Raw genomic sequence first — 23,928 nt, 5'->3', positions numbered from 1 at the left:
ATTAAGGGGCGGCCAAGCTGATTGAATTAGCAGATCCTTAGCAGATCCATTTCGGTTGTGGGTTGATTTGTGTTCTCGGTATCTATCTTTACAAACTGTCCTCTAACAGATGGCGTATGGAACCCAAATCCAGGATGTTTACCTTGAGCTTAGCTCTGTAGCTTTCCACTTCCTTGACATCACTGGGTACGGTGTGAACCTCCCGTAAACAGTCCTCATACTGCTTGAGAACTCCCTCAGCACCCTGCGTGTTACGAATCACCATTTCCACAGTCTTCAGTCTGGAGCAAGAAGACAAGTAGTAAATGAAGCAGCAAACCAAAGATCTCATCAGAGAACAGTAGATGATCTGTTTCTATCAATGCGTTAGTGTTTGAGGACTCACTTGTCCAGATAAACAGAGGAAAGCATGTGGGCATGATCCATCTTCTGCACTGTGACCTCAAGCTCGGAGCGCAGGACGGGAGCAGAGGCAGACTGCTGCGGGGCCGACAAGACCTCCTGAGTCTTTACAGAAACCTTGTTAAGGTCCTTCTTGAGGCCATCAAGCTCCACCTGGACTTTCTGTTAAAAAGAGGGACAAAAAGAGTTAACAACATGTGAGGAGACTGAAATAAACTCGTGTAAAACATGATAAACAGGTTCTAAAAACATGCTTTGAGGCAGCTTTAAAATTTAAATGAAGCTGTGAAGGAGTTCTCTGTGTGAGGATCGGCCACAGGCAGCACACAAAATATTAACAGTCTGAGAACTTAGGAGCTGTAGTAAAAAAGCAGCCAGCAGGCTTTTAATATCTCTCATCTGTACACAAACTCAGAATCACGGGAAAATTAAATTCTCTGCTGTATTTAAGCCTGCAGCTGTAATTTCATTTAACACCACACCCAGTGAGGAGCCCAGAGGAAGTTTTTCTCCTCCAGTTCAACTTTGTCTCGCATATCGTTGTCCTCACTTTAACTATACAGCATGGAAAGCTCTTATCACCATTTTTAGTTTTTACTCAGTAATCTATGTAAAATGTAGTGAAATACAAAACAAGAAAAATTAAAATGACTGATTTTGAAAACTCCAGAATAAGTACAAGTAACAAAATATGCAATTTTGAGTTAGTAATATTTGTTACTTCCATCCCCTGCTAACATGTTTAGTACAGGTAAAAGAGATGTTTTTAATCTGTTGATGATGTCCCAATGTAAAACATGATTGAGTCTCTGTGCCACAGTGTTTGGTATTCTACCTTCTGCTCTGTGGTCTTCTGGAGACACTCTTTCAGAGGTTCCTTCTCTATGGGTCTGCGTATGCGAGCCACAGTCCGAGACTCACAGTCCTCAATGCGCAGGCGCAGGTCTTTGAGCTCAGAGATGTAGTTCTTACAGAGAGTCTCATCCTGTTGACCTGTGGAGAAACACATGTCTGTTAAATACAAGACTTCCACTATTCAACTGTGTGTGGGGTGAGGGTCAAATTAAAGTTCTGGGCCAGTGGGACATAATAAATCAAGAGTAGATAAACATATGTATATCACCAAGCTTGGAGAAGGTGATACATTTTTTGTAAACTAATTCACAACAGATCTCTCTTAACACCTATCACACCATCATTCTTTTTGATATCTCTACCACATCTGAGTAATGAGATTCAGCACAGTTATTCATGCATCTCTTGTAGTGTTGGGACTTTAACACAAGCAGCATCATCAGCACTACATTAAAAGCACACACTATAAATTTATTCTATCCAGTAGTAGTTTTTGCTTCATTCAGCTGAATAAAAAAGCACTACATACTGTAACTGAACTAAAAACATATTTTCTTTGTGCAAAGCTGCAAAAAGCAACATATGAACCAAAATTACATGCCATCACTCAGATTTCTACTCTAGTGGTACTCAGAAAAGCTCAACCAAGGCTTAAAGCATGTCCACACTCTGGCTTGTTGGCTGTAGCTTTGGCTGCCTTCACATGACTTACCTTTGAGCCTAACAACCATTAGTTCTGAAAGGTGAATCACAATTACATTCTGTAAATTTCCTGCACACTTAAAGCTTTCTTTATATATCTCTTTCTTTTTAGTTTTTTCCCCTATGGATAATTAATGCTTCTCTGTTAATGAGTAATAATAAACTGTTACCTTTCTCCATGGAGCGAAGCAGGCTGTCGTAATGCTGGGTTGACTTGGAGTAGTCCTCCTCCACCTGCATGCGGTCGTCAGGTCCAAAGAGCTGCGAGTCCTGACTGTCACGCATGTAGTCCTGGTAGTGGAGCTCAAGGTTTCTAATTATCAGCCTGTACTCCTCAGGTTTCATGGTTTTCAACTGTGCAGGAACAAGAGAAAACATGAGATGGCACTGAGAGGTAGAACTTTAGAGGATCTTTTTCTTTCATATTATGAGGAATTTCAACACGCATATAAAAGACACTAATGTCACTCTACTAGGGTCAGTATCTCTTGATATGCAGGGTTCCCTTTAAAAGTGGTTACACTCACTGAAGTGATGTTCCAGGCACGGATCTGTGCAAAGTCTCTCATCAGGTACTGCCATGACAGCAGGCTCTTCATGTCTATATGGAGCGTCTGCCACAGGGTCACCATCTGCTGATGACCTGCTTCCAGGCTGCAGATAGAGAGGAGCACATTAGGCACAGAATTGAAGACATGGACAGTAATGCAGAGAAAATGCCTTGCTTTTAGCTGGATTTAAATTCTATACTTGCAGTGTTTTATTTGACGGGCTATAACTTTGACTATATAATGTTTATGGCTTATTAAAAAATAACCTATTTCAAAAAGAACCATGTTTTCCATGATTTAAGCCGTTTTACCTCTCACACTGATTTTTTTCTGTAATATTATGACTGTAATATAGAGATGACAGTGTTCATTATTTCTGCTACTTAAAACTTAAAAAAATGAGGCAGAGTGGCTACAGTCCTGAGCTCATACATTAAACAGTCATATGACTGACTCAGAATGTTTAATTTTTCCTATTTTCTCACCTGTTCACACTGTCCACAGCCTCCTTGTTGACTGGAGGAACCATGAAGCAGACAGACGGCACCACTGCCTCGTTTCCAGAGCGGTTCAGGACTTTCCATTTGAAGGGCTGAGAGTTGTTGAGGAGGGCACACTCGTCTCCTTTATGGACGGTGATCTACAACAGAAACCACGATTGACACGTAAACACATCAAATCAGAGGAAACTGAAGCTCTGCAAACTGAATAGCTTGCCATTTGTTAATGACTATAAATCTATATGAACAGATGTTCTCACCTCCTGTTGCTTGAAGTCACAGACAGCCTGAATAGGCAGTTTTCCTTTGATGGAGGTGGTGGGGTTGCGTGGTTTCAGCTGAATGATGTTTTTGGCTCTCTTGTTCAGGCCAGTCACAAGGGTCTTGTATTCATTCATCTGTTCTTTCTCCTCCTGTTGAAAGAACAAACATGAACAAGTTCAGAAAAACACTTCAAACTTTTCTAAAAATGTGTCACCATATCAGAGAATTATCTTTTTCTTATTTCTTTCTTTTGCCTATGAGTAAAACAAGCTTTCGCGCCATCATGTGAATTTACAATTAAAATAAGGATGTGCAAAAATAGCCTAAATTTTAAAGCCAGCGCCTTTGCTAACTGACACCAGAATTACACAACTAATCATTAGAACTTATTCATTCAGGTCTGAGGTCTGTATAAAGGTCTGTATAAAGCAGCCTCTTCAGCACCCCCCTCAAGGGGTCCTGTACCCTAGGTTGGGAACCAATGATCTAGAACAGTGGTTTTCAACTGGTGGGACCCAAAAATGGGCAGCATAGCTGTTTTAAGTGTTTATGGAAAAAGAATGGTAACTAAAAGTCTATGAAGTACTAAATTCTTTAGTGAACATGCATCCATACATTTTATTTTACTCTGTTTTACTGTTATAATGGGTTAATTTAAATATTTTCTCAGTATTTTCACTATTTTTCTCCTTTTCTTGCAATAACAAAGCTGCTTTTCCCAAGATCTGCAAATTTTAATTTTTCAAGATTTGCAGAAATTGGAGTGTGGAACATGTCAGTTCTGTCATGTGTCTTTTTTCAGTTATATATTTTGCTCCATCCAAGATTCAAACTGCAACATTTTCATTTAACAGACATGCACTGTTAAGAATTTTTGGAAATTTGGCCCATGATCTTTCATTTAAGACATCGGTGGGTCCTGAGGTCATCACCAGTAATCAACATTATGGAGATGAGTCTTTGTAGATGGTGTCAGGTTAACTCTGACATTACCACATGACTAAAGTAATATGTATGTACATTTAACACCAGCATGTCAACATTAACGTGTAAAGAGAATCAAACGGTGGTCAGTGCTAACATCAGCCACTCAACAAAACTATTTCGTATCATTTCTGCGTAGATGCTGTGACCCTGTGTTTAATTGTGCTCTATTTTATCTGTGTTCTCTGAGAATTTCTCAACGTCAAAGAATCAAATTAAACAGAGTTGAAATATGTGTTTTATCAGATTTTATATAAGTTGCTTCGAAGCAGCCCTAATTTATGTGTATCAGCATCAGCAGTCTTTACTCACCACAGCATCCTGCAGCAGATCCTCCAGACGGGTGGCTGTGGTGGAGCGATCACAGCTGTACTTCTTTTTCATGTTCTCCTGCATCTTCCTCATCTTCTCCTGAGCCTCTTTTACATCACCAAAGAACTGAAAGGATAAGATCAAGCACAGGAAAAGTGAGTCTTTATCAATACTTATAATAGCTATCTTGAAAAACAGATGTCATTTTCCATTAAAATTACTGTTTCTCACCTGGTAGTAGGCTGTGTTTTCTTTGAGATGAGCCTCGATGCAGCAGCACAACTGGAGGATCCAGCTCCACTGAGTCTGCAGGGCAGCTGTGAAGGCCTGGGAGAGACAGAGACAGTGACAACAATGAAAAAATCTTTCTAACTACAGTACAGTCTTTGGCTTTTAACTGCTCAGCAGCTGGAGCTCTTACCTCAACTGTCTTCTTGCCAGGATGTCCGTCTTTGACAAGTCTGTCTCCTGTGGCCTGGATGTCGTTGACTTTCTTCTCCCTCTGCTCCAGCTCTCGCATGAGACCCTGAACAATCAATATGAACCAGGTAATGAACATCTTGAGGAATATCATGTGGATTAATTTCATTACTTTATCAAACAGATTTGTAGGAAATTATGAAGCATGTGTGAGCATATACCGAGTAGTTGTCTTTTTTAGCAGTCATGTTGGTGTTCCTGTCACTCCAGTCGAAGTTGACCTCCTCCTCCTCTTTGTCATTTAACCACATCAGTTCCTTTGTAGCGGCACTGACGAAGGTGTGAAGTGACTCCAAATGTCTCAGACGAGACTTTGAAGAATTCTGGAAAAAACAAATCAGTAGTGGATTAATAAACTTGCTCCTTAATACTACATTAAAAGTAAACATGTCTAAAGTTGCATCTTAATGTGTGACAGGAAAACCATTTACCAGTAGTTTGCCATACTGAAGGTCCAGTTTGCCCAGGTATTCTCTGTAAGCACCCCTGCTGGCAGGTGAAAGCTGACTCTTAAGAACACAGAAATGCAGCAGATGTTACTTTTCAAACCACAATCACAGTATGTAACACTTTGCACTAGTTCAGATGAAAGTACCTCATCAGCTCTGGCCCGTTCGATCTTAGATCTGAAGTCCTCCACAGTCTGGTGCAGGCCTCTGTGGCTGCCCAGCTGAGACTCCACAGTGGGCAGATCAGAGCCCCACTCTGCTTCATCGATGCGGTGCTGGTTCTCCTCCACCCACGCCAGAAGGTCTTTGGCATAGCGAAGGGTGACATCATCCAACTCAGGCCGCGCTTTAATGGTCTGCTGGGTGGACTGTGTCAGGTTAACAGTGGTCGTAGTCACAGTGGACTTCAGACGGAGGTTGTAATCGCTGCGCAGGTTCACCAGGCGCTCATGGAGGCGGTAAATTCTGTGGGATGAGGAACAAAGTCAGCTCAAAGTCTCTGGTAGACTTTGTTATCCAGAAGTGCTGGGAAATAAATCAAGTTTGATCATGGAAACAAGATAATCTAGATTGGATGATTGTTGTGCGTTATACCATGATTTTTTTGTTTTGTCTATAAATGTCAAACATGTAAATCCAGCTAATTTATATGGAAGTACCTTAGTTTTAAAGAGCTCGACCTTAACCCATGCAATATAACTTGTAAATTAGTTAGTTACTCTTACCAATGATTGATATGCCAATAATATGATATATAACTAGAAAAGCTCTCAGAGAGCGCAGACCTCCACCATTAGCCCTATCTCCCAATAGTGAAGAATCCTTTAAAAAATTTCTGGATCCAAACGGTGATCCGGATCACTCCCAAAATCTAATCAGTTCTTCCTTATGCCATTTCTGACATTTTCTGAAAATTTCATCAAAATCCGTCCACAACTTTTTGAGTTATATTGCTAACAATCAAACAAACAAACAAACAAACAAACAAACAAACAAACAAACAAACAGACCTGATCACATAACCTCCTTGGCGGAGGTAATAAATATGAAACACATATCTAAACTAAATTCAAAATAATACATTGAAATAGTATGATTATAAAATAATATAAAATTAAATATCAAAATATACTAAATATTTGAAATAATATAAAATAAAAATAAGACATTAAATGTCAAGCCAAAAGTGGCTATAAACAGCTGCTGTATCAGTTTTAAACACTGGAAGATATTTTTATACCTGCAAAAAATGATAATTATGCTTTAAAGCTAATATCTGTAATACGATCAAATAAATAATATCAATAATATACATATAAATAAATAAATAAATATGAGAATTTATTAGAGATAGATTAAAACAAAATCACTTATTAATAATAAATATGATAGACAGATACAAACAGAAAATAATATAATATATAATATATTATAAATTAAAATCATTTGAAAAAATATAATATATAAAATATCTGAATAAAATAGTAAAACAATTAAATACCACATATACAGCAAATAGCGACTATAAACAGCTCCTGTATCAATTGTAAGCACTGAAAGAAAGTGTCATATCTGCCAGAAAATAGATAATTAAGCTTTTGAGCTTTGATCTGTAATTTTAAAGAATAAATTATATAGAGTAAATATAGAATATATAGAATAAATTATATATATATGGGCATTTATTGAAAACAAAATAAATTCAATAAATAATACATCTGATAAAAAATAAAAATAAAAATTAAGAAATAAAAATAACATGAAAATAAAACATATAAAATACAATCATACAAAATAAAATAGTACAAATATATATATGTTATATAAAATAATAATAGTATTTTAAAAATACAGCTGATAGCAGCCATATACAGCTGCTGTATTGGTTGTAAACATTGGAAGAAATTTTCATCCATCCACTTTCTACACTGCTTATCCCGTTGGGGGTCACAGGGAGAAATTTTCATATGATATGAAAATGATAATCAAGCTTTTTAGCTAACATCTACAGATACCAATATCATGCCCATAATATCTTGTTTACCTGGTTACATGGTTGTTGCTCAAACATGACCAATTTGTTTAATAATTTGAAAACCATGCTCAAAGTGGTAGATATAATATTCATGATCTCAATATCAATCAAAATAATTATTATTTGACTTTGATCCCAGTCAAGCAGCCCTGTATCCACATCAGTGTTTTTAAAAGTCTCGTAATGGTGTTCCTCTGTTTAAAATTTGGTAGATGGTAAACACAGTACTCACCTGCGGTACATCTCATCAGCCTGAGGGTGGCGCCCATCCTTGAGAACTTGCACATCATTGAAGAGCATGCGGATGCTGTTGTCTGCCTTGTCCAGCTCTCTCTCTATTTCAGCCGTGTGCTGAGCTGGTTTCCCTGCACTCAGCAGACGGATGTCCTGATGGGAGAAGGAAATATAAATATCGATTCTGTCTTCTTTCTTTACTTGGATTTTTTGTAACTACAGATTGACAGATAACTTTCTATTGTACTTCAGACTCATCTCAATGAAAAAGTTAGCTTTTTTCAACAGTAATATCATGACCAAGACTGGCATGCATCTGTATCAGTTTTGCAAAAGAATTAAGTACTTTTAAGTTCTTGGGGCAACCTTAAAATCTAAAGCCCAAAACAATCTTGAGTGGAAATAGCTGGTAATGTATGTGTATTTTTGTCCCCTATGTAAACTTGTAAAATCATAGCAATTATAATGTTTCACTATGGGAGGACTCACTGTCTGCAGCAGGTTCTCCAGGTAGCTGAGTTTTTCATCACTCGTCCTGGACTCCATCTGAACTTTAGTGACAATCCTCTGGAGTCTCTCAAGTCTAAATAAAAGGAAAAACACGTAAAAAACAAAAATAAGACAACGAAAAAGCATGGTATTTATCCATGTCCAAAATTTCCACAGAATAAAATCCCTTGCAGACATTCGGACGACCAGAAGAGAAGCTCCTGACTTACTGAAAACTGTAATCCAGTAAATACTCCAATCTGTAAGGATCACCCACAAATGCCATCCCTCAGCAGTTTTATAACAATTACAGTTACAGCTGAAAAAAAAAGTTCTCCTCACAATCCCATTAATGCCTTAAGAAATCTGCTATGTGGCGGCGCAGAGTGCGACACAAATCTCTCTGTTTATCTGACAAAGACGACCAGTCTGCACCATGAGTCATTCCAAATCGCACCACTGTGAGGGATCAAAATCCAAGATGATTCGACTTTCTCGTGATACAAAACTGTCCCTTTTCCAAGGAATGATGCAACTCTTAGTACAGGGGAAATGGCTGATTTGATCTCATCAGGACTTATTAAATCTTTTTATGAGAAGAATTAAGAGAAACATTCTTGTCTCATGGTGATCCAAACCAACACAAAAACACGATAAAAAAATACTCTTCCTCAGAATTTATGGTTGTCATTTCCCAAAGCAGGTAAACATAAAGTCAGCTAACTCTGCAGCTAAAACTGAGGCACATTTAAATATCTATGTTTATGTATAGTACGTATTTCATTCTTTTCCTTTTTAATTATATTTGGTTTGAGAAAAGAGTACCTCGCTGTGTTTTTCATTGGGCTGTCAGTATTAAGGTAGTTTTTGCTATAAGTTTTAAGACTGAAAATAATGCCAACAGTTTTTTAGAATCATACAAATTATATGCCACTTTAATTTCATTCAGTAAATTCATCTACCATGACTGGGCAGCAGCTGGACACTATTCAATTTAGCATCTTCCTTTCTTCCTTTGAATGTCACTTTCAAAACTCCTAGAAAGTACAACAGACAAGCCAACAGTAAGCTTGTAATATCAAATATTGAACTATTCTTTAACTATTTACTATATCTATTTGCATTTATATTTCTTCCTGGCGCAGGTCTGTTTCTTCTGTGGTAAAGCTAGTGTTGCTGCTTCAGGTCAGGTAGGGGAGCATATGCCTGTTCGGTACTTCGCTGGGTTAACCTTTGTCCTATACTCCTCTGGTCTCCTGATAAGGATTATTCAGACCTGCTCCAAGCCCATGCCTCATCCCTCCAGGTATCTTCCAAACTGACCCCTCCATGACACACTTGGCCACAATGGCCACCCCAGCTGCCCCTGGTGTCTGGATCAGCCCACTGGGTCCTGGGCATTTTGTATGCGGCACGCTGGGACAGGTCCGCAAAAGTGCACCAGGTGCCTGTAAAAGCGCAGCTGCCATTTATGTATCAAGCAGCTGACCCTTCCCATCTATGCTCTCCTAAGCAGGTCAGCATTAGACTCAGTCTTGCCAATGATAATCCAGAAATGTGCCGAAGAGAAGTTGTCACAAAAGAGGTCTAGCCAGCGCTGTTGGCCATTAGTCAAGGGAAGTAAATTGCCCTCAGTTTAAGATAGAGTTAATTATTATGAAAAGCAACCACGACACTTTCTTGAGAAAATCTCCACAGGGAAAGAAATGAAGCTGGAGTTTCAGAAAGGTACAAATAGATTCTTATATACCACTGAGTCATTTTGTACAAGCATTCTTGCATACTTTTAAGTGTATAACAGTGTTAAACACTGTGTTTCACAGGGTAAGCCCTCTGGAGTGGTATCCTTCCTCTGAGTCATGGTTTTAGACCATGGCGGTATAACAGAGCAGCCCTCATTTAAATGCAATAATAAATCTAAAAGTCAAGGTCAAAAGTATATCTTTTTGCATTCATTTGATTCCCAAAATTGTGACACTTTCAAAACTGCTTCACATTGTACATACAGAATTAAAAATTAGTCATGCAGTGCAGAGAAACTTGATGTTTAAAGATGCAATTTAGGCGTTACCGTGGTTAACACAAGAAATTCAGTAATTGGACAGCCTGTGTTTTTCAATATTGCTCTGTATTATTGCAGACCACTTTCAATTTGTCCTGTTTAACTATCAACACAGTCATTCATTTTGAAAAATCTAAACTTTAAAACTGTTCTGACCTCTCAAACTCTATCCTCAGCAGCCGCTCTCTTTCCAAGATGGCCACATGAAGTCGGCCCCATTCCTTCTCCACATCGATAGGATGGTAGCCCGGTGGGACTTTCACCTGACCAGCATGCACGGCACTCTGTGGGCAGATAGGTGTACAATGAGGAAGTGGAACACAACACAATAAAATACAAAGGAGCAGGAAGTCAAAACAAAACACAAAAGAGTAGAAAGTCAGGGTCAGCTTACCTCAAAGGATTGGTAGATGTGTTTGGAGCGGTTCTTGTCGGTCTCTTTTACAGGGAGCTCGCTCTCTTTGAACTTCAGGAACTGGCGCCAAAGGAGCTAAAAACACAGAACATTTACATTTTTGACAAGTCTTTCTAAAAGATTTTTTTGATTTTGGAGGTATGAGCCATTACAGAGAGAAAAGTGACTTTAGCAGTGTACAAGACAGCTCTACAATGCTTCTACCATTAAATGTTATGCAGTCAGTTAAATGAATTTGAACCCTAATATTCTGAATAAGTTAAGTACGTTAAAGTGACACATCATGCCACAGTTAATACAGGTTACTATCCTCTGCTGTGTCATGCTTTATTCCTTGGTGAAAATCTAGTTAAAGTCAGACACATGTGCACACAAATGTTATTCCTTCTGCAGCCAGATTTACAGAAGCTCACCTAAAACTATAATTTTGCTGATGCTGTCTTTTGTTTGTTTGACTTCAAAGAAAGTTAAGAAAATCCTAGAGTCACGCTATGCTTTTGTTCTGCAGCTCTGGCAGGGAGTGGCACTGTGATGTCTCTTCTGAGGATTCAGTTTTGCTTTATTTGCCTTGTGGCTGCATTTTCTCAGCATAACCACCGCCCCACCTAGAGCACAACAATACATCGCCTTTTTCTGCCCACATTATGAAACCAAGCTCTTGAGGCAAGAAATGAAAGGCCAATCAAATCCAAATAACTGGCAATATCTTAATATGATTAGGTGATTTTGTTGGAAAACCTAAAAATAATTATAAAAAATGTAATAGTTGTTTATTGGTACTGATTGACAACAGACACACACATAACAGAGAAACAAGCATATCATCAGCGTATTATCTCACCTCAATCTCCTCATAGCTGCCAGGGAACTTCCTCTCCTCGAAGATCATGACATGGTGGCGGATCCACTGGAGCAGAAGAGTCACCAGCTCGTAGTATTCCTGCCAGCGCAGCTCCAGCTCCTGCAGCCAGCGCAGCAGAAAAGACAGTTGAGAGCTAAAACAACAACAACAGACAGGAGAGCTCTTCTTCTCCTACAGCTCGATCATTCACACGCCACACTTAAACTCAATTAGGAAGCAACAATCTAGGTTTTGTGTGAAAACGCAGAGAGGCAGGGGCAGGGAAGAAGTTTACGAAGGGGCAGAGGCTGAGGAGAAAAACAATGGCGGAAGACACGCAGACGGATAAATATAAAGTTTTTATTGGTGAAGAATGTTGCGCAGATTTATGTCCGGTTATTTATCACAATATGGTAGTTTAACTCCAATGACTGAGCCAGTATGAACAACTAACTATTACAGTTTGCTTTTTGTGCTGAGACAATAAGTGACAACGCTTATGAGCTCCTCCATTTGGCCTCTGTACTGTAAACACCACAGGTCGCTAATTTACAGGGATGCTGGGTTTCACAAGACTTCTATTTTCTTTGAAGCTGTTAAAGCGTATGATAAAAGCTCATCTGTAAGAGGAGTCACAAGTCTTTTCACTTTTGATCAAATTGGATCACAAATACAAGCTGAATCACTTGGAGCGAACATCTCTGTTGGTCTAAAGCATTTCCTAATAGCCTTTTATCTCAATACATCTTGAGGAATGTTGAATTTGACTAAATTCTACCAGCAAAGCACAATGTCGCATCTTTGCCCTTTCACTCCTGTACATGCTTACTTTACTCTCTTGTCATGAAAGCATTCAAAATGCAGCTGTTTTTGACAATTTTAATCATGCAATAATCCCATTTTTAAACTTTGAGTATGATATATTTCAAGCAATAGCCTGCAATCATGCACTGCTTCATTTTTAACCTTTAACATATGTGTTAAATGAGTGCTTAACCTGTAGAAATGACAACAATTAAGCCTTATTAACTTAAAATCATGCATGAATTTGGTTTTATCTGGGCATACTACAATAGTCAGGTTTGTTACCTTGTAGTCATGCATTAATACCATATTCACCTTCAAATTATGGAAAAATCATGTTTTTTAAAATCTTTTTTTAAATTTTTAACTCTGGCATAACTAAATAACATTTGTTATTTTTCTAACCTTCAAAAATGTGTATCAAATTTGTTTTGTACCTTTAAATAATAAAGAAATTTAGATTTCTTAGCTTAAAGTAATGCACCTGTTCTGTTTGAATCTGCACATGACATTATACTCGAGATTTTTACCTTTGAATCATGCATTAATATTTTTTTAAACATTAAAAGTAACCAATGCATGATTAAAGGTTGAAAATAATTACAGAATTATTACAGGACGTCTAAAAATATATTCACTGCATGTTTGAACACCTTTATCATGTAGTTGCTGTGTTTATACTCCTTAGCATACATTAGAAAGTGTTAAGAAAGTTAAGCCTTTTGAGCCTTTATTTGAAAGGCATTTTTAGTTTCTCCCACTGAGTAGGACATGTAAAATTCAATAGCTCAGCCTTGTCTTCTAACAGGGATACGTTTGTACCAAAAATGGCATCCACAGATTTCCTAAAGGTTCTGCTTCTGCAGAAAATACAGAACTAGATTGGTTTCAGAGCTTATGTTTAAGTCTGCCAGTTGGTCAGTTGTTGGGGGTCTTCAGTCTGTAAGAAATTGTGTCAGTCATTGAGGTATGGTTCTTCTTGTTATTTTGATGAAGGACCACAAGGATTTGTTGAGGCCAAGCATCAACTAAATTTCCACTAAAAAGTCTATATTTCTTAAAAATTTTCCTTTTCAAATCCATACAGATTCCTTAAATTTTTAATTAAATTCATCAAAATTTCAAAGCTAATTCCCCCCTTCTTTTTTTGCTAATGCTCTTCTTTTCATAGGTTGGGGTTAGGATTAGGTTTAGTGTTATGTAAACAGTAGTATGTAAATACTGCCCATGATAAATTTAGTAAAATGGTGGTGACAGATAAAAAGATGAGCTCACATTTGTTCTGACACCATCGTGTACTTCCACCCTCGGCATGACGTCATACAAGGAGGAGACATACGTGATGATGGACTTCTCATCAGGGTGTGGAACATCAACATCTATAGACAGAGAGCAAATAATATAAAAAACAGAAGGAGAAATGCTGTGTAAAAATGTTATGACATGTCTGGGGTTTTAGATTTCATGAATGTAGGTCTGTCTCACCCTCAGGGTCCAGAAGGCGGGTCACTCCCAGGTCTCTCTCTGCCACACCAAAGGCCTGTTCCAGGTTCTCCAGGTTGGTCTGTCGGTACACTTTGCCCATATCAATGAGTCTGGGGCTAGGGGGAACAAGATAATGATGGTTAATTACCAAAATTAGCCACCATCATCATCTCCAGAGGTTATTTAATGAAATGAGTCATCTGAGTTTGATAGTTTGGCTAAATATGAACTGCAGGACAAGTGCATAAACTCTGTGCTTTCACATAAAGAACATGGGGTATTGTTATTGCAATTAAAGCACAGCAACACTGTAGTATGCACATAAACATGGGTGCAACCTTAGTGAGATCATCCATTTGGTCCTGAAGTGGACTTTGAAGCCTATCAGTGGCTACTGCCACTTTGAAAATGCTGTATCAAAAATTTTAGTCAATCTAGTCAGACACAGAGATGGAGCTGAGGAGGCCTCGAGCCAGACAACCCGCTACCAAACACCTGCCCATCAGTCAAATACATGATCATAAATAACTTTTAATCCCATATAAACCAACTGTAAGGGGTGTACAGTTTTCAGTGATAAATATTTCCCATAATTGTTGTGCAAATGTATCTATGGTAATCATTTTTGGAATTACATTTTCACGCCCTTAACTCAACACCCTAGATAGACTGTTTAAAACTGCATTGCATGGATATATTTAACATACATCTGGGAAAGCTCCCGTAGAAAGTGTTTTGGAAGGACAGGATGAACATCCTGTCTGTCAGACTGAGGTAGTAGACATGAGCAGCTCCAGAACTAACCTGAGCTTTACAGGCTAGCGCTGCTGTAGTGAATGACGGAGGTTGTCAGTGGCTGAAATTCAAGCCAAAGTCTGTTGGGAGGTGTACAAAAACATCTTCTCAGATTAGAGAAGCTTTCTGTATGGCTCTTTACACTTGTTTTAATAGAGAAATAAAGAAATGTGGTCCAGTTCTAATAAACTGCTGCTCTACTATAGCTATATCCAAGCTAATTGCTACACCAGTGGCAGCCACTGCTATCAACTCAAAAGTACAACTAAACCTGGTCTGTAGCTACCCAGCTACTGCCTTTCTCTCCTAAGATGATTCTGATTGGTCTAAACTGTTTCGGCACAAATGTTGTAGATTTGAGCTTTGCAAGATGTATTTGCTGAAAAATCAATTTGCTTTGCAAGGTTTTTACACCCTATCAAGTATTGTAAATCTAACATTGAAATTACCTGAAACTTACAAATGGCCAATATTAACTACAAATGCATATCAGTTCCAAATATCAGTTATTAGTCTTGTGAACATGTCATGATCTGTATCAGTAATGGCCCTGAAAAATCAATCATTTGGTCCTACTAGGAATGGAGTTGTTATTTATATTGCATGGCATTAGTGACCAACAGAGCTGAATTTGTATAATCTCCAAAACAAAAAATGTTGAGCTGCAACTGATGGCTATCTTGTTTCTGTTGGTCATGAGTTAGGGATCTCTACATTTAAAAAGCATTAAATCCAAAATAAAAGAGTAATGCATTATAAGTCACTGAAATCTTTATGTTTAAAAGGAAACGTTCCATTAAAAAAATAATAATAATAAATAAAAAAATAAAGACCACCTACAAACTGCTCACCATTAACTGGCCTATAGAATAAATGCAGCCTGTACATGCCTGCTCACTTAAATGGTATGACAGTTAATTTACTGAGAGCTCTGAATGAGCTTTAAGACCATCTGCCAATGGCTATACGCTTAAAAAAAGCCACCTGTACATCATCTGACAAGCACCTGCCTCTTTGTGTCCTCTGGGTGTTTGAGACTCTTTGGCAGATGTCAGAGCTTCTATAGGTGGAATTTAATTTATAGAGCAGCTAACATAATCGAAGCTGACACATGTTAAGTTGGCAGCCAATCACAGCTGAACTACCAGAAAAGACAAAAGGTCACGTCTGCTGAGTATCTCATCTATCATGTGTGCATCTTTAACTATTACATAACTTTGAAACACTATGCTATAGTAGTTTCAAATGCATTGTCATACCCACATATGTACAGACTTGAAATACTGATTATAACAATTAAAAAGCAAATCCAGTGTTTGCACAAAGAAGCAGAAGGTGCAGATTCATACATCTCTCTGATGCACAGAGTGGAATGGCTGGCATCAGGTGAGTACACTGGAGAGGACGCCACATGGCGGACTTCCCTCACAGAGTACTGCTTCACTGGCCTCGAGGAGCTGGCTGTACTCTGCACTCCTCTTCCATGAAAGCTATGAGACCTCAAGCCGTGGCCCAGTTCCTCACTGCTGGAGCGGGCCCCTGAGCTCTGAGAGCCTCGCCCCGAGTCCCCGGAGGATGCCTCTGAAGGGATATCCTCACACAGCATGACCACACGGTTGTCCACATCACTGACGGATCCTAACGTGCCAACAGAGAAGCCCAGGCTTCGCTTCCTAAGCTTTGATTTCTTTGTACTGAGCATCTTCAAATCAAGCTGGAAGGTCTCTGTCCAGTGGCTGTTACTGCTTCATTATTAAAGCAAGTATTGGTATTTTCTTGTCTGCATGGTTTCTTGTAAATCCATTCCATGTGTTGTCTTAGGTGTCCATCGTCATGTAAAGATCCTCAATTCCTAGTTGCACAGCCAAGTTTAGATCCGTCTTCAAGCTTTAGCTTAAAACCATTGTCCAACTTCTGCTTTAAGATCCAATTTTCCCTGAACAATCCTAAATTCTGCTAAAGTCTGCTCTAATGCCTGGGCAGTAAGTAACACCAAAGAGTTCATGTAGCAGCCACAGAGTATAACAGCTACGCCCACACACCACACCCCTGCCCATTATGAAAAGCAGCTCTAATCCAGCCTCAGGTGTCTCAAAAAAAGGGAGAAAAAGTTGCAGGTACACGTTCAAGTCCAAGAAAACTTGCCCCTGCAGGCATCCCTTTCTTGCCATGGATAATAGCTCCAAAGACAAATGACCTGAAGGGCATTTGACTTTAAAATGATTCTTTTTACTCTGTCTGCTTCAACTGCTTTGTGGTTTCAGAAATCTTTTATCAAAACATCTAAAAGAAAACCAACCAAACTACAATCTGTATAGACAACTCTGAGAACTAAATGTCTATTCAGTTCTCACGATGCTTTCACACAAAGGGATCCATAACCACTAATTCCCCTTTAAACACACAAAACATCTTTAAGACAGTGAGCATATTTACATTTTCTATAGCAACACTTAAATGACTTCACATTTTTAGTATCATGTCTCCAGAAGTTTCTTATCATATATAGTAGGAGGAATTATCTAAAGGTCAAATAATATTACTCATGGCAGACGCCTGGCTTTGGTATTTCTAGCCCAGAGGCCTGAAGTCTTTATGGAGAAGCATTAATACAGATTTTCATTAAAGTTGCCTGGAACCAGCTGTGTCAGGTACTGATTTGAAAATAGGTCAGAAGAAGTGTTTTTATTATAATTTTTTATAGGCAAATTAAAGCAAATATATTAAGTTTAATTATGGTATTAAAAAGATAAGTGTGCATTAATTAGTCTAAGCCCTACTTGTGCAAGTATAAGGAGGTTCACTATTTTATGGTCTGCTAATTTTGTTTCCAGTGATTTGAACTGCGTTTGTGCCTTATCCTGTTTTAATTCCTCATGTTGTTTCAATTGTTTTTTTTTCCCCAAGAGATTCCAGTGGGTTGAAACCTGTTAAATCAAGCTTAATTTGAAATTTGAAAGGCCGCATTCTTGCTTAAGAGCATCCAATATATAACAAAAGACACTTTTGGTTCATGACAGGACCCATCATATTCAAATTACAGAACAGAGAAAACTGTAAATATCATAATTTTGTACAAAAAAAAAAATCTGCTTTGTTTATTTAGAGAAAAAGTGCATATAAAATCTCCATCCTTTCATTGATTTTCCTCTGCTTATTCAGGACTAGGTCATGGATGCAGCACGACATTGATGTTCTTCTCCCTAGCTATGTTTCTAGCTCCTCCAGGGAGATCCAAGTCATTCCCATGCAAAAATGAATACATAATCCCTCCAGTGAGTTCTGAGTGCGCACAGGGGTCTCCTTCCATTTTTACATGCCAAGAATATACCTACAGGAAGGCATATGGGAGCATCAGATACTCTAAAAACCTCAACTGGATCTTTTGGGAAGCTTTATGCACAAAAGTACCCAGAACTTTAAGTCTCAGGAAGATTATGCAAATAAGGCATTAAGATGCAGCAAGGGGGTTCTTTTACTAATAAAAACTTAGATGCCAAGGATTTAACACTTAACAGACTGAAAGTAACTGTAAGAATATTTTATCAGAAACTGTAGACTTTAGACTTTTGCATTTGAAATTTCTTTATTTATACTCTGTGGCTCTGGATTGGGGAATTGAAGAAATCGTGACCCAACTTTCTTAACTGTTTAACCAAACCCAACATTTTTAAAGAAAAATTGGGTAGTTTGGAACAAAAGATGTAAAAATTATAGCACATCATACACTTTTCAACAGGTATTTTTTCTTAGGCACACATCTGTGATGTACTGAAAATTGCGATACAATAAGACTCAGTAGGATACACTCTATTGTCCCCTTGGGGAAATTGTTCTCCAAGTGCTGCACATAGCTGCCATCATAAAAATAAGTCAAATCAACAATCCACAAGTTATTAGATGACAGTGAACCACCCCAGAGATAACTCATTTCAGCTCTTGACCATAGATGAGGGTTAAACTGACCAGTAAATCAAAATGTTTCCTTTCAGCTCAGCTCCATCTTCACCACAACAATTAAACACAACACTTACAATACAATTGATGCTGCATAAATCTGTCAGTCTCATGCTTCATCTTTGTTAGACATTAAATGCTCTTGTGCTGCACTGTTTCATGATTCTGCAGCAGACATGTGGGCAGACAGACAGTGTTGGGCAACGGCACACTGGCGTTACTGTTTGCAGTGCAGTGTCTGTTTTTTATTTTTTTAATCTTGCAATGAAAAGTAAACACATTACTCACTAGTGTTTGTGAATGACGGCGTTGAAGAGCTTGCCGTCCCTCCAGCTGGTGCTGAAGTTGTCACAGCGGATGCCCTGGTAGCCATCGGTCATCCTCTGAGACCAGAGCAGAAGCTTCTCCTTGGCTGACATGTCTTCTGACTGACCATTGATCTGAATATCTGAGATCTGAGATGATATTAAAGAAATGTTAGGAAGGTAGATGATTTCAGGATGTGATAATAGTCCTGATTAAGGAAATAAGAAGGGTTTAGTCATTAGTGGAAACCAAAAGGGCAGGAATCGTTGCACACCTGTAATTAACTTCCAAGGAGATTTAGATCAACACCTTTTCTTTCCTTGATGTTTTGGCCATTTTAAATAAGTAGTTAGATTACATAATACACCTTTATTGGTGTTTTTTATTGTTTTTTGGCATTGCTTACAGGATTCTGAGGGATTTCTGTTTGCTCTTGTGGGAAAATGCTGCTCATTTGGAGGATAAGGAGGAGCAGATGATGAGTTATCATCATCAGGCTTTACTTCTGTTGTCTCTTCTTCCTTTTTCTTTATCATTTTTACCTAAGGAAATTCTTACATGTAGATCAGGTGTTTTTTTTCTAATTTGAAGTCATTAAGTTTTCAAGTAATGCTTTACCTTTTATGAAGAATTTAGCAGTTTCACTTTTTTTGCACAAGAGTTCACAAAGTCTGTGAATAAAATCAACTTTGTATAATTATAATGTGATATTTAACATCAGATTATGCTGTAAGAGGTGGATTTCACTCCCCTCTTTGATGGCTCTGACTCATCAGAAACCAAACCACTCATTATCCTCTCCTTTCCATAAAAGTAAAAAGACTCTGGGAACATCTTATCTCTAGGGCTCTGAGACTCCATCATCAGATTACCTCCCCAAAACCTCTCTCTGCACCAACATCTCCTTTGTTTTCTGCTTCACTGTTTTGCAACCAGAGCCTGAGTCATGTGATTTTAAAGGGTGTGGTCCTGCCTATTGGGCTGATACCCAGGGATTTTTATCTGTCAGCTCCTGGCATGCACAAAAAAGGCAGGAAAAAGACCGGGTACATGGGATGTGGCTGGGAGTGTAGCATGACAGCAAGTTGCACACTCGAGCGGGCACACCCTCCTCCTGGGAGTGAGGCAGAGAGTGAGTCATTTCTACACACCCTGCCAGTGTTTCATCCTTTATTCTGCTCATATTTTACCAGCTGCAGACAAAATATGTCTCCAAAAAGTTATTATTTGATAAAGGCAGCATTTGCCTCAAGAAATCTGGGAAACCTTATATGTCTGATTAGAAAATTTCCTTGTCAAGTGGAATTTGAAGAGTAGAACCCGTCAGGATTTGTCCCAGGCAGATGGGAAACAGCAGCTGATAGGTGCAGATCCCAGAGACAGATGTAGACAGCGATAATATAATAAAAAACAACACTGACTGAGGAGGAGACCTGGAAGTGGAGGATGATGGTCCATATTAACCCCAAAGTGAGCTTGGGGTTTCCATCTGCTATGTCATCATTTCTGATGTTGACCAGTTTGACCTGAGGAGACAAAACACAGCAAGAGTAGAGAAGTTATGATGAATCAGTGCAGTGAGTTTTAAGGCTGTGGGCAGGGATGTCCAAATTATGGGCCAGGAGCCAACTGCGGCCCCTTGTCCATTTTGACTGGCCTGCAGCAAATTCTAAAAATAAAATGAAAATGGCCACTTGTGCTTGACTACATTGTGCTTATTAGTTAATGCTGTAAACAAACATTTTGACAAGAAGAATTTGTGAATGTGACTTTTATCCATGACTAAATCAAGACAACAACATAAAAAACATTTTCACAATCATCATTTTAATACCTTGACTCATTTACTCCTTACAGCGACAGCATAAGGCCAACTCTGTTCTCAGTGACTGTGGATTTTTCATCTATTTTGCTAATGAAGATATCTTGAACCTTGATAAAAAGATAAAAGTGTGGCAGCTGTATGAATGATACTTATTTCCTCTTCTTAAGACAGTCTGGCTGCAGACCGCAGCTCCCAGACGACCACTACTGTTAGACACAGCCTCTGTCAGGATGGAACTAGATACTTGAACTTTCAAAATAAAATTAAATTAAACTTCCAGTCAGGGTAAGGGTTGGGATCAGGGGCCTAGCTAGAGATTTTGGGCCCCCAGAAAGGATAATAAAAAGCCCCCCCCCCACCCTAACTGGCTAGCCAAGCAACAAATGTTGCATAATTTTTACAAATATCTATGCATTTTAATTCATTTTCAAACCATAATTTCTCCTTTTATGAGCAATATTTTTTACTATGGTTAAATTGAATTTACTTGCATTATTTCGCAGCACTAGACTTTACCATTTAGACATTTTGAAGGGAGGAGCAGAGGCCCCTCAATATATATTTTTTACTCTATTTTATAGAAATTTCCATTTCTCTCATTTAGTCGCTTTTGATTCAATAATTACCAACAAAAAATAAAAACACACTTTTTATTGCAGGCTTCTCAAGGTTCCCTCACTACTGTGGGCTCACAAAATCAGTACCCTTTTTCTCCCTGAGGTATGCCTATGGTTGGGATACTAAAAGTTTAAAGCTAAAAACCTGACCTGCAAAACCTCTTCACAAAACATTTATTAAAGCTGAGTAAACAGTCTTCATACAGGACAAAAGCTTGCCATCCATGAAAATACACTATTGATGCCAACCTAGCTAAGGCCAATGCTCACAAAGCTACGTTATCTACGCAGATAATGTAGCTTAAGGTACTGGGGCCATGTTAGCTAGATTAGCTTAGAACCCATCTAAGCTTGTGCTATGTTTGCTAATGCTAACATAGCTACATTAGCTTCATGGCTAATGTAGTTACACTACCTCTAGCCAAGTTAGCTTCATTAGCCATGTTAACTACATTAGCAACGTTACCTACAAAGCTAATGTAGCTATGTTACTTTTAGTTGTATTTGCTAAAAAACATTTTGCTTAAGCCAAAGCTAACGTAGCTACATTGGTTTTTACATTCAGGCTAGTGTGTCTCACATTGCTTAGTGCTGTTAGTAAAGTGAGGCTATTTTCACTCACTATTGAATTCATGTCAGTTGTATTTTAACATAAATCGTTTCAGTAAAACACATTTATTATGCCTTTAATGCCTAATACCTGATTGAAATGTGCTGCTGTTGCTAAAAAATATATTAGCTAACTAGTGGATGCTAACGTTAGCTAGGGTGCTAGCATGCTAACATTACAATATCCACTATGTCACAAATATGGAGCTCGCTGAGGGTGTGAAGTGTCTATTATTCAACGCAAAATTCTTGTAACATAGCTAAACATAGCTAGCAAAACATTTCTAAAAAGTAAACATGTTGTGTGGGCAATTGGATTCACTAACTTTAGACATGCATATCAAAGTGGCCCCATCATCCTTACATTTTTCTGTATGTGGCCCTCCAGGTTAGATTGGACACCCCTGGTTTAGGCCATTATTATTATGAACATACCTGTCGGTGTCTGAGGAAGTCCAGTGCTATCTGTACATTCTGCAGTTTGTGGAATCGCATGCGGCCTTTCTCTCTGGGCTGAGGGTCAGAAAAAGACAAAGAAGATGTTGAGAAACATGATCCACCAGTTTCAGATAAGATCCTTGTGGTGAATAAGAAAGGAGAGAAAATGGGATAAAAGGAGAAATTAATGGGATAAAAAACAAATATCATATAAAAGATACAGTAAAAGTTGGAATGAATGGTGAAGATATATCAGAACTTGGAGTTGATACTAGACAGTCAAATTTGCAGCCAACCCTACTCAATTGAAATTTCATTCCATGTTATGTCCTTATGTCCATCCATGTGTTCACCATTATTCCACTAAAAGGGTATAAAATGGGGATAAAAATACAATTCAACAGAAATAAAAAACACAACAACAGCAGGGAATTTGCATCGGCTTTGCCAGTTACAGGGTTTGTATAATTCAAGTCATCTGACAGCAAAATGAGATAAGCTCACATTGCAAACTGAGATTTCATCTGAACAGAATAAAAACAATGTAAGCAGCATAAGCAGAGCTACAGTACAGTAAGCAAATAAAGGTCCTGCATTCCTCATGCCCAAAACAAGCCTGTCAATAAGGGAAGTAAAAGAAGGAAGCATAATTTGCCATGGAGGTCTGGATATCATGCACAGCCAATTCACTGGCAAAGCCAGGATAAATAATGATGCTGAAAGAAAGAATAAAATATCTAAGTTATCGACCCACTCACCAACCGAGCACTCCTGACCATGTCTCTCTCCCTCGGCTAGCTCGAGCAAGAGCCGTGCAAAGAGAGGAGGAGAAGGCCAGACAGCACAGACCAGCGCACACAGAGGAAGGATAAAGATGGGAAAAAAAGATGGCAAAGAGGGGAAGAAAAGGCGGGAAGAAGAGAAGAAGAGTCACAGATCAGATTGGAGCATAGTTCACGAACAGGCCAAGGTAGAGTTAGTGCATTCAGGCGATGGAGATGCTGCGCTGGAGCTGGTGGAGGAGCGATGAACCACAGCAGCAGAAAGCTTCTAAATAGTTTCAAACCCTGATACAGTGTCCCGCTGCTGGCTTTGAAATGAGCTGATAAATAATGACAGGAAAGAAAAAAATCCAACTGATGCTAACAAAATTTATATGGACAACCAAAAATAAAGTCAGGAGTCAGTTATACAACAGTAGAGTTCAGCAGGGTTAAGCCTTTACTGGTTCTAACTGGTTACTACATGTTACTGCAGGGATGATGTACCTAGTGGACTTAAGATAAAGGCTCCTTAATGTATCTAGTCTGGATTAAGTGTTGGTTAAGAGAATGTTGATTGGGTTAAAGAACTTAAAGCTCAAGCGTATTAGTTTCTCCATGTCAACAATACTCACCAGCGTTTCTCCAGAGAGGACCTCCAACAGAGAGATCAGGTTATGTCCATCTCGAAGGTCTTCATACAGGTCTGTGACGTGACGCTGTGACTGTAAGGAAGAATAAAAAGTCTTCAGAACT

The 23,928-nt window shown here is 38.6% G+C and overlaps 1 protein-coding gene across 10 annotated transcripts in view; it reads right to left on the bottom strand.

Annotated features, from left to right (window-relative positions):
• Nucleotides 1–23,928, bottom strand: part of LOC121514294 (plectin-like) — a 97,850-nt gene that overhangs the window by 19,656 nt on the left and 54,266 nt on the right. For 3 of the 10 annotated variants that reach the window (XM_041794438.1, XM_041794442.1, XM_041794446.1), the window contains 25 exons: nt 23,808–23,897; nt 22,409–22,486; nt 20,344–20,448; nt 18,905–19,071; nt 13,865–13,980; nt 13,655–13,758; nt 11,576–11,695; nt 10,714–10,809; nt 10,476–10,603; nt 8,258–8,351; nt 7,767–7,921; nt 5,646–5,964; nt 5,482–5,559; nt 5,212–5,373; nt 4,992–5,096; nt 4,802–4,897; nt 4,571–4,696; nt 3,271–3,423; nt 2,996–3,150; nt 2,487–2,613; nt 2,130–2,313; nt 1,970–1,993; nt 1,238–1,395; nt 386–564; nt 143–281 (listed from right to left, as the gene is read on the bottom strand). In XM_041794438.1, coding sequence (XP_041650372.1) covers nt 143–281; nt 386–564; nt 1,238–1,395; nt 1,970–1,993; nt 2,130–2,313; nt 2,487–2,613; nt 2,996–3,150; nt 3,271–3,423; nt 4,571–4,696; nt 4,802–4,897; nt 4,992–5,096; nt 5,212–5,373; nt 5,482–5,559; nt 5,646–5,964; nt 7,767–7,921; nt 8,258–8,351; nt 10,476–10,603; nt 10,714–10,809; nt 11,576–11,695; nt 13,655–13,758; nt 13,865–13,980; nt 18,905–19,071; nt 20,344–20,448; nt 22,409–22,486; nt 23,808–23,897 — 3,258 coding nt within the window. The remainder of the gene's footprint in view (nt 1–142; nt 282–385; nt 565–1,237; nt 1,396–1,969; nt 1,994–2,129; nt 2,314–2,486; nt 2,614–2,995; nt 3,151–3,270; nt 3,424–4,570; nt 4,697–4,801; nt 4,898–4,991; nt 5,097–5,211; nt 5,374–5,481; nt 5,560–5,645; nt 5,965–7,766; nt 7,922–8,257; nt 8,352–10,475; nt 10,604–10,713; nt 10,810–11,575; nt 11,696–13,654; nt 13,759–13,864; nt 13,981–18,904; nt 19,072–20,343; nt 20,449–22,408; nt 22,487–23,807; nt 23,898–23,928) is intronic. The other 7 variants (XM_041794444.1, XM_041794445.1, XM_041794448.1 and 4 more) reach the window with 4 other exon arrangements.

This window comes from Cheilinus undulatus, linkage group 8 (assembly GCF_018320785.1).
Source record: "Cheilinus undulatus linkage group 8, ASM1832078v1, whole genome shotgun sequence".
NCBI lineage: Eukaryota > Metazoa > Chordata > Actinopteri > Labriformes > Labridae > Cheilinus > Cheilinus undulatus.
Note: the sequence above shows the minus strand (reverse complement) of the source record. Positions and strands in the feature narration are given on the sequence as shown.